This window comes from Saccopteryx leptura, chromosome 9 (assembly GCF_036850995.1).
Source record: "Saccopteryx leptura isolate mSacLep1 chromosome 9, mSacLep1_pri_phased_curated, whole genome shotgun sequence".
Taxonomy (NCBI): domain Eukaryota; kingdom Metazoa; phylum Chordata; class Mammalia; order Chiroptera; family Emballonuridae; genus Saccopteryx; species Saccopteryx leptura.
In genome coordinates, this window is record NC_089511.1 from 41186421 (window position 1) to 41198475 (window position 12055).

At 44.3% G+C, this 12055-nt stretch overlaps 1 protein-coding gene across 7 annotated transcripts in view; it reads left to right on the plus strand.

Moving 5' to 3' along the window:
- Positions 1-3143: 3143 nt before the first annotated feature.
- LOC136380481 (zinc finger protein 568-like) overlaps positions 3144-12055 on the plus strand; it is a 29368-nt gene continuing 20456 nt past the window's right edge. Inside the window, exons 1-2 of one of the 7 annotated variants that reach the window (XM_066348276.1) lie at positions 3144-3497; positions 5023-5076. In XM_066348276.1, coding sequence (XP_066204373.1) covers positions 5068-5076 — 9 coding nt within the window. In that variant the 5' untranslated portion in view covers positions 3144-3497; positions 5023-5067. Of the gene's footprint in view, positions 3498-3520; positions 4272-5022; positions 5077-12055 lie in introns of those variants that run through there. The other 6 variants (XM_066348274.1, XM_066348270.1, XM_066348273.1 and 3 more) reach the window with 6 other exon arrangements.

The window sequence follows — 12055 nt, forward strand, 5'->3', positions numbered from 1 at the left end:
CATGCAAAATGAGATGAAAAAAAAAAAAGCTGGGGTAGCAATACTTATATCTGACAAAATGGTCTTTAAAATAAAGGCTACAGTAAGGAACAAAGAAGGTCACTACATAATGATAAAGAGAGCAATCCAACAAGAGGATATAGCCATTGTAAATATTTATGTACCTAATATAAGAGCACCTAAATACATAAAGCAAATTTTAATGGACATAAAGGGAGATATTGACAGCAATGCAGTAATGGTGGAGGATTTTAACACCACACTGACATCACTAAATAGATCCTCCAGACAGAAAATCAACAAATAAACTGTGGCCTTAAATGACACACTAGATCAACTGGTTTTAATATCTTCAAAACATTTCACCCCAAGGAGGCAGAATATATAAATATTTTCTTTTCAAGTACACAAGGTATATTCTCTAAGATAGGTCACATGTTAGTACACAAAAGAAGTCTCAATAAACTTAGAAAATTGAAATCACATCAAGCATCTTCTCTGACTACAAAGGCATAAAACTAGAAATCAACTACAAGAGAAAAACTGGAAAATATTTAAACACTTAGAGGCTAAATAGCATGTTATTAAAAAATGAATCAGTTAGCAATGAGATCAGGGAAAAAATCAGAAAATTCCTAGAAAAAAATGAAAATGAACATACAACAACCGAAAATCTATGGACACAGTGAAGGCAGTCCTGACAGAGAGGTTCACAGCAATAAACACATATCTCAAGAAGCAAGAAAAATCTCAAACAGTCTAACCCTGCACCTAGACTAGAAAAGAACAACAAAGAAAACCCAGAGGAAGTGGAAGGAAGGAAATAATGAAGATCAGAGCAGAAATAAATGACATAGAGGTTAAAACAATATGAAAGATCAATGAAATCAGGAGCTGGTTCTTTGAAAAGGTAAACAAGTTTGATGAACCTTTAACCAGACTCATCAAGAAAACAAGAGAAAGAACCAAAATTTAATATATGTATTTCTTTATTCTCCCTTAATTTGTTTATAGATTACATTTTGTCACCGGGTTTCTTTTTTTTTCTTTTTTCTTTTTTTTGTATTTTTCTGAAGCTGGAAACGGGGAGAGACAGACTCCCGCATGCGCCCGACCGGGATCCACCCGGCACGCCCACCAGGGGTGAAGCTCTGCCCACCAGGGGGCAATGCTCTGCCCCTCTGGGGCGTCGCTCTGCTGCTACCAGAGCCACTCTAGCGCCTGGGACAGAGGCCAAGGAGCCATCCCCAGCGCCTGGGCCATCTTTGCTCCAATGGAGCCTTGGCTGCGGGAGGGGAAGAGAGAGACAGAGAGGAAGGGGGGGGTGGAGAAGCAAATCGGCGCTTCTCCTATGTGCCCTGGCCGGAAATCGAACCCGGGTCCCCCGCACGCCAGGCCGACGCTCTACCGCTGAGCCAACCGGCCAGGGCTGTCACCGGGTTTCTTAAAGTTTTTCTAACAAATTCTTTGATGAAATTTATTGTACAAATTTTATACTACATTATAGAAATCAGCCTCTTATTTGGAGTTTTTGCATCAATAATCAACACAAATGTTAAAGTTATTAAAGACAGAAACCATAAAGCCTTTGTTCCCTATATAAGCAAACCAAAAACTAATACAAAGTAAATGACTCAATTTCGAAGAAAAAGTTTAAAAACACCCAATCACAAATTGTCAATTTATCTTTCCCAAATAATGCAAGTACTTAAGCTATACCAATCAAATAATTTCCTTGCTTTGCTTCCAGGTCTTCTCTCTATATAAAAAAAAATCCCTCTAGGCCCTGGCCAGTTGGCTCAGCGGTAGAGCATCGGCCTGGTGTGCAGGGGACCCGGTTCGATTCCCGGCCAGGGCACATAGGAGAAGCGCCCATTTGCTTCTCCACCCCCCCTCCTTCCTCTCTCTCTCTTCCCCTCCTGCAGCCAAGGCTCCATTGGAGCAAAGATGGCCCGGGCGCTGGGGATGGCTCCTTGGTCGCTGCCCCAGGCGCTAGAGTGGCTCTGGTCGCGGCAGAGTGACGCCCCGGAGGGGCAGAGCATCGCCCCCTGGTGGGCAGAGCGTTGCCCCTGGTGGGCGTGCCGGGTGGATCCCGGTTGGGCGCATGCGGGAGTCTGTCTCTCCCCGTTTCTAGCTTCAGAAAAATGCAAAAATAAAAATAAAAAAATAAAAATACCTCTACTAGTTCTGTTGATGAAGCATTCCTAACCACTTTGGTTTGATGCTGCCTGATTCAAATCTTTTGTATGCTTAGATAAACTTGAAAATTGTATATGCTTCAGTTTATCTTTTAATGCATAATGGATAATACTTTTCTTCTGGCCTCTCTTTATCAGATTTTATATTAGTTGGACAAAATTAATTAGAAAATATTCCATCTTTTCCTAGGATCTAAATAAATTACATAATCATCTTGAGTTCAAAAATTAGCTAAAACTCAAATGTAATCATCTGGAATCTTTTCAATAGCACATATTTTAATGTGTATTTAAAATTTATTGTTATTGCTCTGTTCAGGTTTTCTACTTCTTACTAGAATTAATAATTGAAATTTTATTAAAAACTCTACAATTACCTCTACTGTGGTTCTAGAGTTGCACATAATAGCCTCAAAATTCCTTTAAATTCTATGTGGTTTAACCTTTCTTATTTCTAATATTTTTGCTTTTACTTATTTATTTTTGTTTTGCTGTTGTTTATCAATATTGTGTTTCATTTATCTCTTGGAACCAAATTGTGAATTTGTAAAATCTGGTCCACATTTTGTTTTCTAGTTCATCAATTTCAGAGTTAATACTTATTCATTATATATGTAACAAAATGTAATAAGTAATGTTTCAAAAGAAGGACATGAGAATAGCTAAAAATGAGAATACTAAAGTAAAAACGAAAAACAAAATCACAATTACTTGCCCTAGAAATTAACTACTTGTTAACAAATGTTAGTGTAACTTTCCAGTTTATTAACTGCCTTTCTATATTTACGTACTTATAAAAAGTTTCAAAACAGTATTACGTGGTAGATACAGTTTTGTATTGGTATTCCATTATTTCCGCTCTGGACCCAGGGTTGTCCTCCGTCCCCCGCTCCCACCCCAGTCCCTTCGCAGACTCCTGCATCCACTGCTCAAGCCAGTCAGCCTTCAGTCTCTTCTCCCGCCACATCCCAATTTGCAAGGCCGGGACTACATTTCCCGGAAGCCTCCAGGGTGGACTCAGCCGCTTCCAGACCCCACCGCTCAAATTGTGCTGGGACGGGACATCTGGCTGCAGTGTTGTGGCCTTCCTGACTGAAGACTACACTTCCCGGCGGCGCCTGGGACAGAGGAGCACATTCTCAGCCGAAAAGTTGAGCACGAGCATCCAGCACGACCAGGATTGGGGGGCGCCAAAGGCTGGACCGCCCAGGTCTGGGAGGGCTCCTAGTGTGTAGCGTGGTGCAGTCCTCTTCTTCTGGTCCCGAGCTCAGAGCGCGGCTCCTGGTGGAGAGCACTTAGGTCAGTCGGCTTCCTGGGTTTTAACCACAGTTCTCAGGGGCCTCTGGGCATCTCCCAGCTTGGGGCGAGGACTTGCCGACGGGTTAACTTCGAGGTCTTGGGAGGCTTTGGTGCAGGGCCGTCCCGCACTTTCCCCGGCCGTGGGCTGCCTACCTCGGGAGCCTCCGCAGCCCCTACTTGGTCTTAACCCTGCGTTCAGGTCCTCCGAGGATGCTCGGGGCCCGGGGCGAGCGGCACTGAGTTTCGCTGGAGGCCCGGAACGCGCCCCGACGGAGGAGCCCGGCGGACTTCCCCCCCTCTGGACTACATTTCCCTGGCCGCTCCGCGGCACGTGCCGTTTGAGCCGGAGCTGGCCGGCCCGCGGCGAGCTGGACGGAGTTGGGACGCACAGGGTCGGGGTGTCCCGGGCGGCCTAGCTCACTGGTTTGTGGAGGGTTCGATCAGACTTGGGTGCCGAGACCCGGGAGAAGGGGACGTTGAGGAAACCCGGAGCCGGGCTGGGTCTGCCTGGAGTCTTGAATGCGGGTGGCTGTCGGGCAAGGCCAGCCTGCGTGCTCACCCTGGAAAAGGAACGGGCGTCGGGGGAGGGGGTTGTCGAGGCCGCGTGTCCGACCTCCCGGTGGGAACCCGCCGCGCGCTTGCACGAGGTGGATGCGGTTCCAGGCCTGCGGTGTCGGGAAGTCGGGGGTCGCAGCTGTCTGGTGTCCTGCATGGGCAGGAAGCCCGTGCGGTATTCCCCCGACGTGGATTGTGAGCAGTGCCCGTGGGGCGGCCGTGAGTGCACCGTCCGAGGGGGACTCTGTCTCTGCGTGAGAGCCCCGTGTAACCGCGGCGCTGCCTCTGCCTTCGGGGTCAGGCTGGGAAGGGCGCCCTCTTTGTATAAATAGATTCTTGGTCAGCGCTAGGCGCGGTCGGGTGGTGGATGGGTGCTGATGTCTACCCAGACCCCTGCTGCTTTTTGAGCCTTCCTTGCTCGCAGCTGAAACTGACAAACCGCCGCCTTTCGCTCTCCAGCACTGTGAATGGCCTTCGCTGAGGGGCAGTTTCTCCTCATCTGCGAATTTGTAGAGCTTGGGCCTGGGCGCCCCTCCTACTCACACTTTGTTCTTTCACACGTGGTCGCTGGAGATCCTGTCCCAAGAGGTGCCCCCAGCCTAGAAGATAGGTGTGTTGGGACTCAGACAGATGGATTCACTCAGGCTGTGCCTTGGATCCACAGATCTGGGCACAGTACAATATACTGGGCCCGGAAGAACCCAAACTCAAGCTCTTGGGGAGGAAGGCAGGCACAGTCTGGGATTCTCGCCCAGGATTCCCATTAGGGCCCGGAAAGTCACCAGCTCTTCTTTGTGATGATGGGAGAGGTTAGTGGAGTTGCAGGCTTCTTTAGGTCTGAGCTCCCTGTTGGTGCCTGGCCTAGGGACGTAGGGCAGGGATCTGTCTTGACTTGGGGTCCTCAGGGAACCAGGTAGGGACTGTTGTTTCCTAGCTTACTAATATTTTTTCACTCTTTTTCTTCTCTAAGAATCCAGAACAGGAGGGGAGAAGAGCCACTGTGCATCAAAAAATCATGGCAGAGGTAAGTTGTATGTAGCACTTTCTTCTTGGAAAAAGGGCTTCTTGGTTTTCAGAACATTATCCTAATTTAGAATTCTATCTGAAAGAGTTACTGTAGTGATTTGGAGAAAGGAGAAGAGAAGAGGAAACCACATTTATGGACTAGTTTCTCTAAATCAGACAGGAGCCTAAACCAGGGCTCTGATGATCTAAAATTTTCATTTCCCTGGGTTTTGTTCATTTCCAGAAATGATCTTGACAGAATGTGCCTCAGTGATTGGGCAGGGAAGTTGACCAAGAGACTAAGGTCATCTCACTAATTAGTGAGACTTTCATCTCACTAATTTCTTTGTTGTCCCCTCCAGGGTCACATGGAATAGCCTATTGGCTTCCAAATTTCTAATAGCCTGGGGTGCCTGCTTGCCCACTTCAGTTCTAGATATTTTCCTCCAAGATAGAAATAAGCTAATTGCACTTTCTAATGATTAAGTTAATATAGGATTCTTGAAAAAATTTCAAAATTTGAGAAGGTTATTAAGAAAGTTTGTTATCCATGGTCCCACCATCTAGAGATAGTCATTATTAATATTTTCAAGTTATTTTGTTTAGGTATGAAAGTTTGTTTTCAGAATGAGATCATGTTACTGATAGAACTGATACATGTTACTAACTTACTGTGTTTGCTTTAAGCCACTTCTACTTTGAAGTTGTTTACGTGTGTAATCTTGTTGAATCCACATAACAACCCATAAGACAGGTCCTACTATATAGTTCATTAATCTATGATGCACTTTTTTTTTCCAGCTCTGAATGGGTTTTACAATTTCTGGCAAGTCATAGTTTCATTGATGGCATTTGTTTTCTTTTCTGGAGTGTAAAGTAATGGTGGCTCTACAATCAATAGCATTCTAGAATTGATAAAATATGCTATTATTCTAAATTGACAGATGAGGAAGTCGGTTCTGTTAAATCAGCTGCCCCCAAAATTACACACTAATCAATGATACAACTGGGATCTCTAAATTGGCTACTAATTTCATCTCTCCACTTTCTTGATTTATTTTAAACAAGTTTACATGTCAAGCGTATTTTCTCTTTGTCATTTATCTTGTTTTTTTTTTACAATCTATTTTATATGTTTTTGGATTCAGTTTGCAAAAAAATGTGTCTTCCCTTTATGTCATGCCAAAATGTCTTCCCTACTATAAAAATAAAGAAGTCACTCAAATTTTCCTAAAGTACTTTTCTTTTTTATCCATACAATTTAATCTTTAAGGTATTAGCTGTTGCCTGACCAGTTGTGGCACAGTGGATAGAATGTTGACCTGAGATGTTTGAAACCTGAGGTCACCAGCTGTGCCTGGGCTCATACACATGACCCCATGATCGCTGACTTGAGCAAGGAGTCACTGTCTCAGCTAGAGCCCTCCCACCTGCCCCATTAAGACATGTATGAGAAGCAATCAATGAACAACGAAAGTGCCACAACTACGAGTTGATGCTTCTCGTCTCTTTCCCTTTCTGTCTGTCTAGCTGTCTGTCTCACTAAAAAAATAAAAGAGAGGAGGTGCAACATTCAGAAGAAGAGGTGGAGGCCCTGGCCGGTTGGCTCAGCAGTAGAGCGTCGGGCCGGTGTATGAAAGTTCCGGGTTTGATTCCTGGCCAGGGCACACAGGAGAAACGCCCATCTGCTTCTCCACCCTACTCCCTCTACTTCCTCTCTATCTCTCTTTCCCTCCTGCAGCCAAGGCTTCATTGGAGCAAAGTTGGCCCTGGGCATTGAGGACCGCTCCATGGCCTCCGCCTCTGGCGCTAAAATGGCTCCCGCCACAATCAGAGCAAGGACCCAGATGGGCAGAGCATCGCCCCCTGGTGGGCATGCTGGGTGGATCCCGGTCAGGCACAAGCGGGAGTCTGTCTGACTGCCTCCCTGTTTCTAACTTAGGAAGAAAAAAAAAAGGTGGAGGGAAAGGAAAAAAGGTCGGGAGCTTGATGCATCAAGAGAGCACACACTAAAGAAGAGTATGGCTCCCTGAACTACTGCTGGGGTCTGACTTGAATAGAGCTGGAGCTGGGATCTTCCTACAGCTGCAGAACAGGTTTCGTTGCTTTCCAGGTTCCTGCCCTGGGCTGGCATCCACAGTCACAGTGAGGAACTTTGGGGGAGCACCTGAAGAGAAACTTTAAACTTATCTAGGAGACGGTTAAAAGTAGTATGAAGAACATTCTCATCCATTTAAGAGACGCTTAGCCTTTCTCACATTCTCTCCTCGAGTATTTTTCATGTCATTTATAATTTTTCTGTTAAGTTTTATATTTCCAGTTTTTTATTCCCTCTAATGCTTTGCAGCACTTCTTAAATATTGGGGTTTGTCATCCTGAGTTAGTTATAGGTGGCTGTTCCTGCTTTCTGTCAGTTTGTAGAGTCAATTCTAACTTTTTTTTTTTTTTTACAGAGACAGAGAGAGAGGGATAGATAGGGACAGACAGACAGGAACGGAGAGATGAGAAGCATCAATCATCAGTTTTTCGTTGCGACGCCTTAGTTGTTCATTGATTGCTTTCTCATATGTGCCTTGACCGTGGGACCACAGCAGACCGAGTAACCCCTTGCTCAAGCCAGCGACATTGGGTCCAAGCTGGTGAGCTTTGCTCAAACCAGATGAGCCCACGCTCAAGCTGGCAACCTTGGGGTCTCGAACCTGAGTCCTCCACATCCCAGTCTGATGCTCTATCCACTGCACCACCACCTAGTCAGGCTCAATTCTAGCCTTTAAATCCTCACTTTTAGTGCCATCAAATTTAACACTTTTCATCTGTGTGTGTGTGTGTGTGTGTGTGTGTATTTTTTTTGTGTGTGTGTGAGAGGGACAGATAGTGACAGATAGGAAGGGAAAGAGATAAGCTTCAGTTCTTTGTTTTGGCACCTTAGTTGTTCATTGATTGCTTTCTCATATGTGCCTTGATGATGGGGGGGCTACAGCAGAGCTAGTGACCCCTTGCTTAAGGCAGTGACCTTGAGCTTCAAGCCAGCAACCTTTGGGCCCAAGTCAGCGACCATGGAGTCATATCTATGATTCCACACTCAAGCCAATGACCCCGTGCTCAAGTTGGTGAGCCCGCGCTTAAGCCAGATGAGCCCGTGCTCAAGCTGGCAACCTTAGAGTTTCGAACCTGGCTCCTCTGCATCCCAGACTGACGTTCTATCCCTGTGATGGTGAACCTTTTTATAAAAACCGCCCACTTTTGCAGTGCTGGTCAACCTGGTCCCTCCTGCCCACTAGTGGGCCTTCCAGCTTTCATGGTGGGATGATAACAGATAGTCTGTCTTGTTCCTGATCTTAAGGAAAACATTTGAATGTTTGGTAAAATTCACCAATGAAGCCATCGGGTCTAGAACTTTTGTTAGTTGGGAGTTTTGTTTTGTTTTGTTTTGTTTTTTGTATTTTTCTGAAGCTGGAAACGGGGAGAGACAGTCAGACAGGCTCCCGCATGCGCCCCACCGGTATCCACCCGGCACGCCCACCAGGGGGCGATGCTCTGCCCCTCCAGGGCGTCGCTCTGCCGCGACCAGAGCCACTCTAGCACCTGGGGCAGAGGCCAAGGAGCCATCCCCAGCACCTGGGGCCATCTTTGCTCCAATGGAGCCTTGGCTGCAGGAGGGGAAGAGAGAGACAGAGAGGAGGGGGGGGGTGGAGAAGCAAATGGGCGCTTCTCCTATGTGCCCTGGCGGGGAATCGAACCCGGTTCCCCCAGCACGCCAGGCCGATGCTCTACCGCTGAGCCAACCGGCCAGGGCCTAGTTGGGAGTTTTTTGATTGCTGCTTCAATTTCACTGGCTGTAATCTGTCTATTCAGATTCTCTGATTCTTCTTGATTCAGTTTTGGAAGATTGTATGTTTCTAGAAATTTATCCATTTCACTTAGATTGTCCAGTTTGTTGGTATATAGTTGTTTGTATTTTCTTACAATGCTTTGTGTTTCTTTGGTGTCTGTTGTTACTTCTCCTCTTTCATCTCTGAATTTATTTATTTGGGTCCTCTCTTTTTTTCTTGATGAGTCTGGTTAAAGGTTTTTTAATCTTATTTATCTTTTCAAAGAACCAACTCTTGGTTTTATTGATCTTTTTGTATTTTGTTTCAGTTCTATTTTATTTATTTTGGTTGTGATCTCTATTATTTCCTTTCATGTATTCACTTTAGGCTTTGTTTATTGTTGTTTTTCAAGTTCCTTTCATTATAACATTAGATTGTTCATTTAAGATATTTCTTGTTTCTTGAGGTGGGCCTGTAAATGCTATGAATTTCCCTGTTCAGGCGGCTTTCTCTGAGTCCCATAGATTTTGGGTTGTTGTGTTCTCGTTATTGTTTCTTTCAGAGTATGTTTGATTTGTTCCTTCATCTCATTGTTAACCCATTTATTGTTTAGAAACATCTTTTTAGCCTCCATGTCTGTTTTGTTTTGGGGTTTTTTCTTGTGATTGATTGCTAGTTTCACACCATAATGGTCAGAGAAGATGCTTGATATGATTTCAGTCTTAAATTTATTGCGACCTGTTTTGTATCTAACGTGATCTATCCCAGAAAATGTTCCATTTGTGTTTGAAAAGAATTTACGTTCCACTGCTTTGGGGTGAAATGCTCTGAAGATATCGATTAAATCCAGCTGATCTAATGTGTCATTTAAGGATGCCATTTCCTTGTTGATTTTTTGTCTGGAAGATCCATCCATTGATGTCAATGGGGTGTTAAAATCCCCTACCATGACTCATTGTTGTTGATCTCTCTCTATGTCCATCAAGATTTGCTTTACCTATTTAGGTGTTCCCACCTTGAGTGCATAAATGTTTACAAGGCTTATATCTTGTTGTTGATAGCTCTCTTTAACATTATGTAGTCTCCTTCTTTGTCTCTTATTAGAGCCTTTGTTTTAAAGTCTATTTATAAGTACAATATTACTACCCCAGCTTTTCTTTCTTTTTTTTTTATTTCCATTTGTATGAAATATATTTGTGTGTGTGTGTGTGTGTGTGTGACAGAGACAGAGAGGGACAGATAGGGACAGACAGACAGGAAGGGAGAGAGATGAAAATCATCAATTCTTTGTTGCAGCACCTTAGTTGTTCATTGATTTTTTTCTCATATGTGCCTTGACCGAGGGCTACAGCAGACCAAGTGACCCCTTGCTCAAGCCAGATGAGCTCACGCTCAAGCTGGTGACCTTAGGGTTTTGAACCTGGGTCCTCTGCATCCCAGTCTGATGCTCTATCCACTGTGCCACCGCCTGGTCAGGCTGAAATATATTTTTCTATTCCTAAATTTTAGTCTGTGCATGTTTCATTCTGAGGAAAGTACTTGTATACAGCATATATAGCAGGGGTCCCCAAACTACGGCCCGTGGGCTGCATGCGGCCCCCTGAGGCCATTTATCCGGCCCCCGCCGCACTTTCGGAAGCGGCACCTCTTTCATTGGTGGTCAGTGAGAGGAGCATAGTTCCCATTGAAATACGGGTCAGTTTGTTGATTTAAATTTACTTGTTCTTTATTTTAAATATTGTATTTGTTCCCGTTTTGTTTTTTTACTTTAAAATAAGATATATGCATTGTGCACAGGGATTTGTTCATAGTTTTTTTTATAGTCCGGCCCTCCAACGGTCTGAGGGACAGTGAACTGGCCCCCTGTGTAAAAAGTTTGGGGACCCCTGATATATAGTATATGGGTCTTACTTTCTTATCCATTCAGGTACCCTACATCTTTTGATTGGAGCATTTAAGCTATTTACATTTAAAGTGATTATTGATAGGTATATATTTATTGTTGTTTTATTCTTTTAACTATGTTCCTCTGTTTTCTTCTTTCTTCTTCCTGCTTTCTTCTGTCTTCTTTTTCTTCTCAGGTCTTTTAACATTTCTTGTACACTGGTTTGGTGATAACAAACTCATTTATCTTTTTCTTGTCTGGGGAGCTTGTTATTGCCTTCACAATTTTTTTATTATTCAGTGAGAGGAAGGGAGGCAGAGAGACTCACTCGTACACCCCAACTGGGAACCACCCAACAAGCCCACTAAGGGGCAGTGCTCTGCCCCTCTAGAGCATTGCTCTGTTGCTCAGCAACCGAGCTCTTCTTAGTACCTGAGGCAGAGGCCATGGCGCCATCCTTAGCACCCAGGGCCAACTTGCTCCAGTCAAGCCATGACTGCAGGAAGGGGGGGGGGGAGAAGCGAGAGGGGGCAGGGTGCAGAAGCAGATGGGTGCTTCTCCTGTATGCCCTTACTGGGAATCAAACCCAAGACAACCATACACCAGGCTGACGCTCTACCACTGAGCCTACAGGCCAGGACCTCCTTTTCAATTTTAAATGATAGCATTGCTGGGTAAAGGAGTCTTGGTTGTAGGCCCTTGTTTTTTATTACTTTGAATATTTCATGCCAATTCCTTCTGACCTGAAATGTTTTCACTGAGAAATCAGCTGATAGACAGCCATTTAATTTAAGTAAGTAACTGCTTTTCTCTTGCTGCTCTTAAGATTTTCTCTTTACCTTTAACCTTTGCCATTTTTATTATGATGTGCCATGATGTGGGCTTCTTTGGGTCCACCTTGTTTAAGATTCTTCTGCACTTCCTGGACTTGTCTTTTTTCTTCACCAGGTTAGGGAAATATTTGGTCATTATTTCTTCAAATAGGTTCTTAATTCCCTTTCTCTCTCTCTTCTCCTTCTAGTACCCCTGTGATATGGATATTGTTACATTGCATGTTGTCCCACAATCCCTTAAACTCTCTTCATTCTTTTAAATTTCTTTCTATTTGCTACTCCGATTGGGTGTTTTTTTCTACCTTGTCTTTTAAATCTCTGATTTGATCCTCTGCTCATCCAACCTACTGTTTTTCCTTCCAGTGTGTTCTTGATGTCGGGTATTGTATCCTTCATTTCTGACTGGTTCCTTTTTATGGTTTCTATGTCCTTTTTTATGCCTGCTATCTCTTTTTGAATTTCTTACTT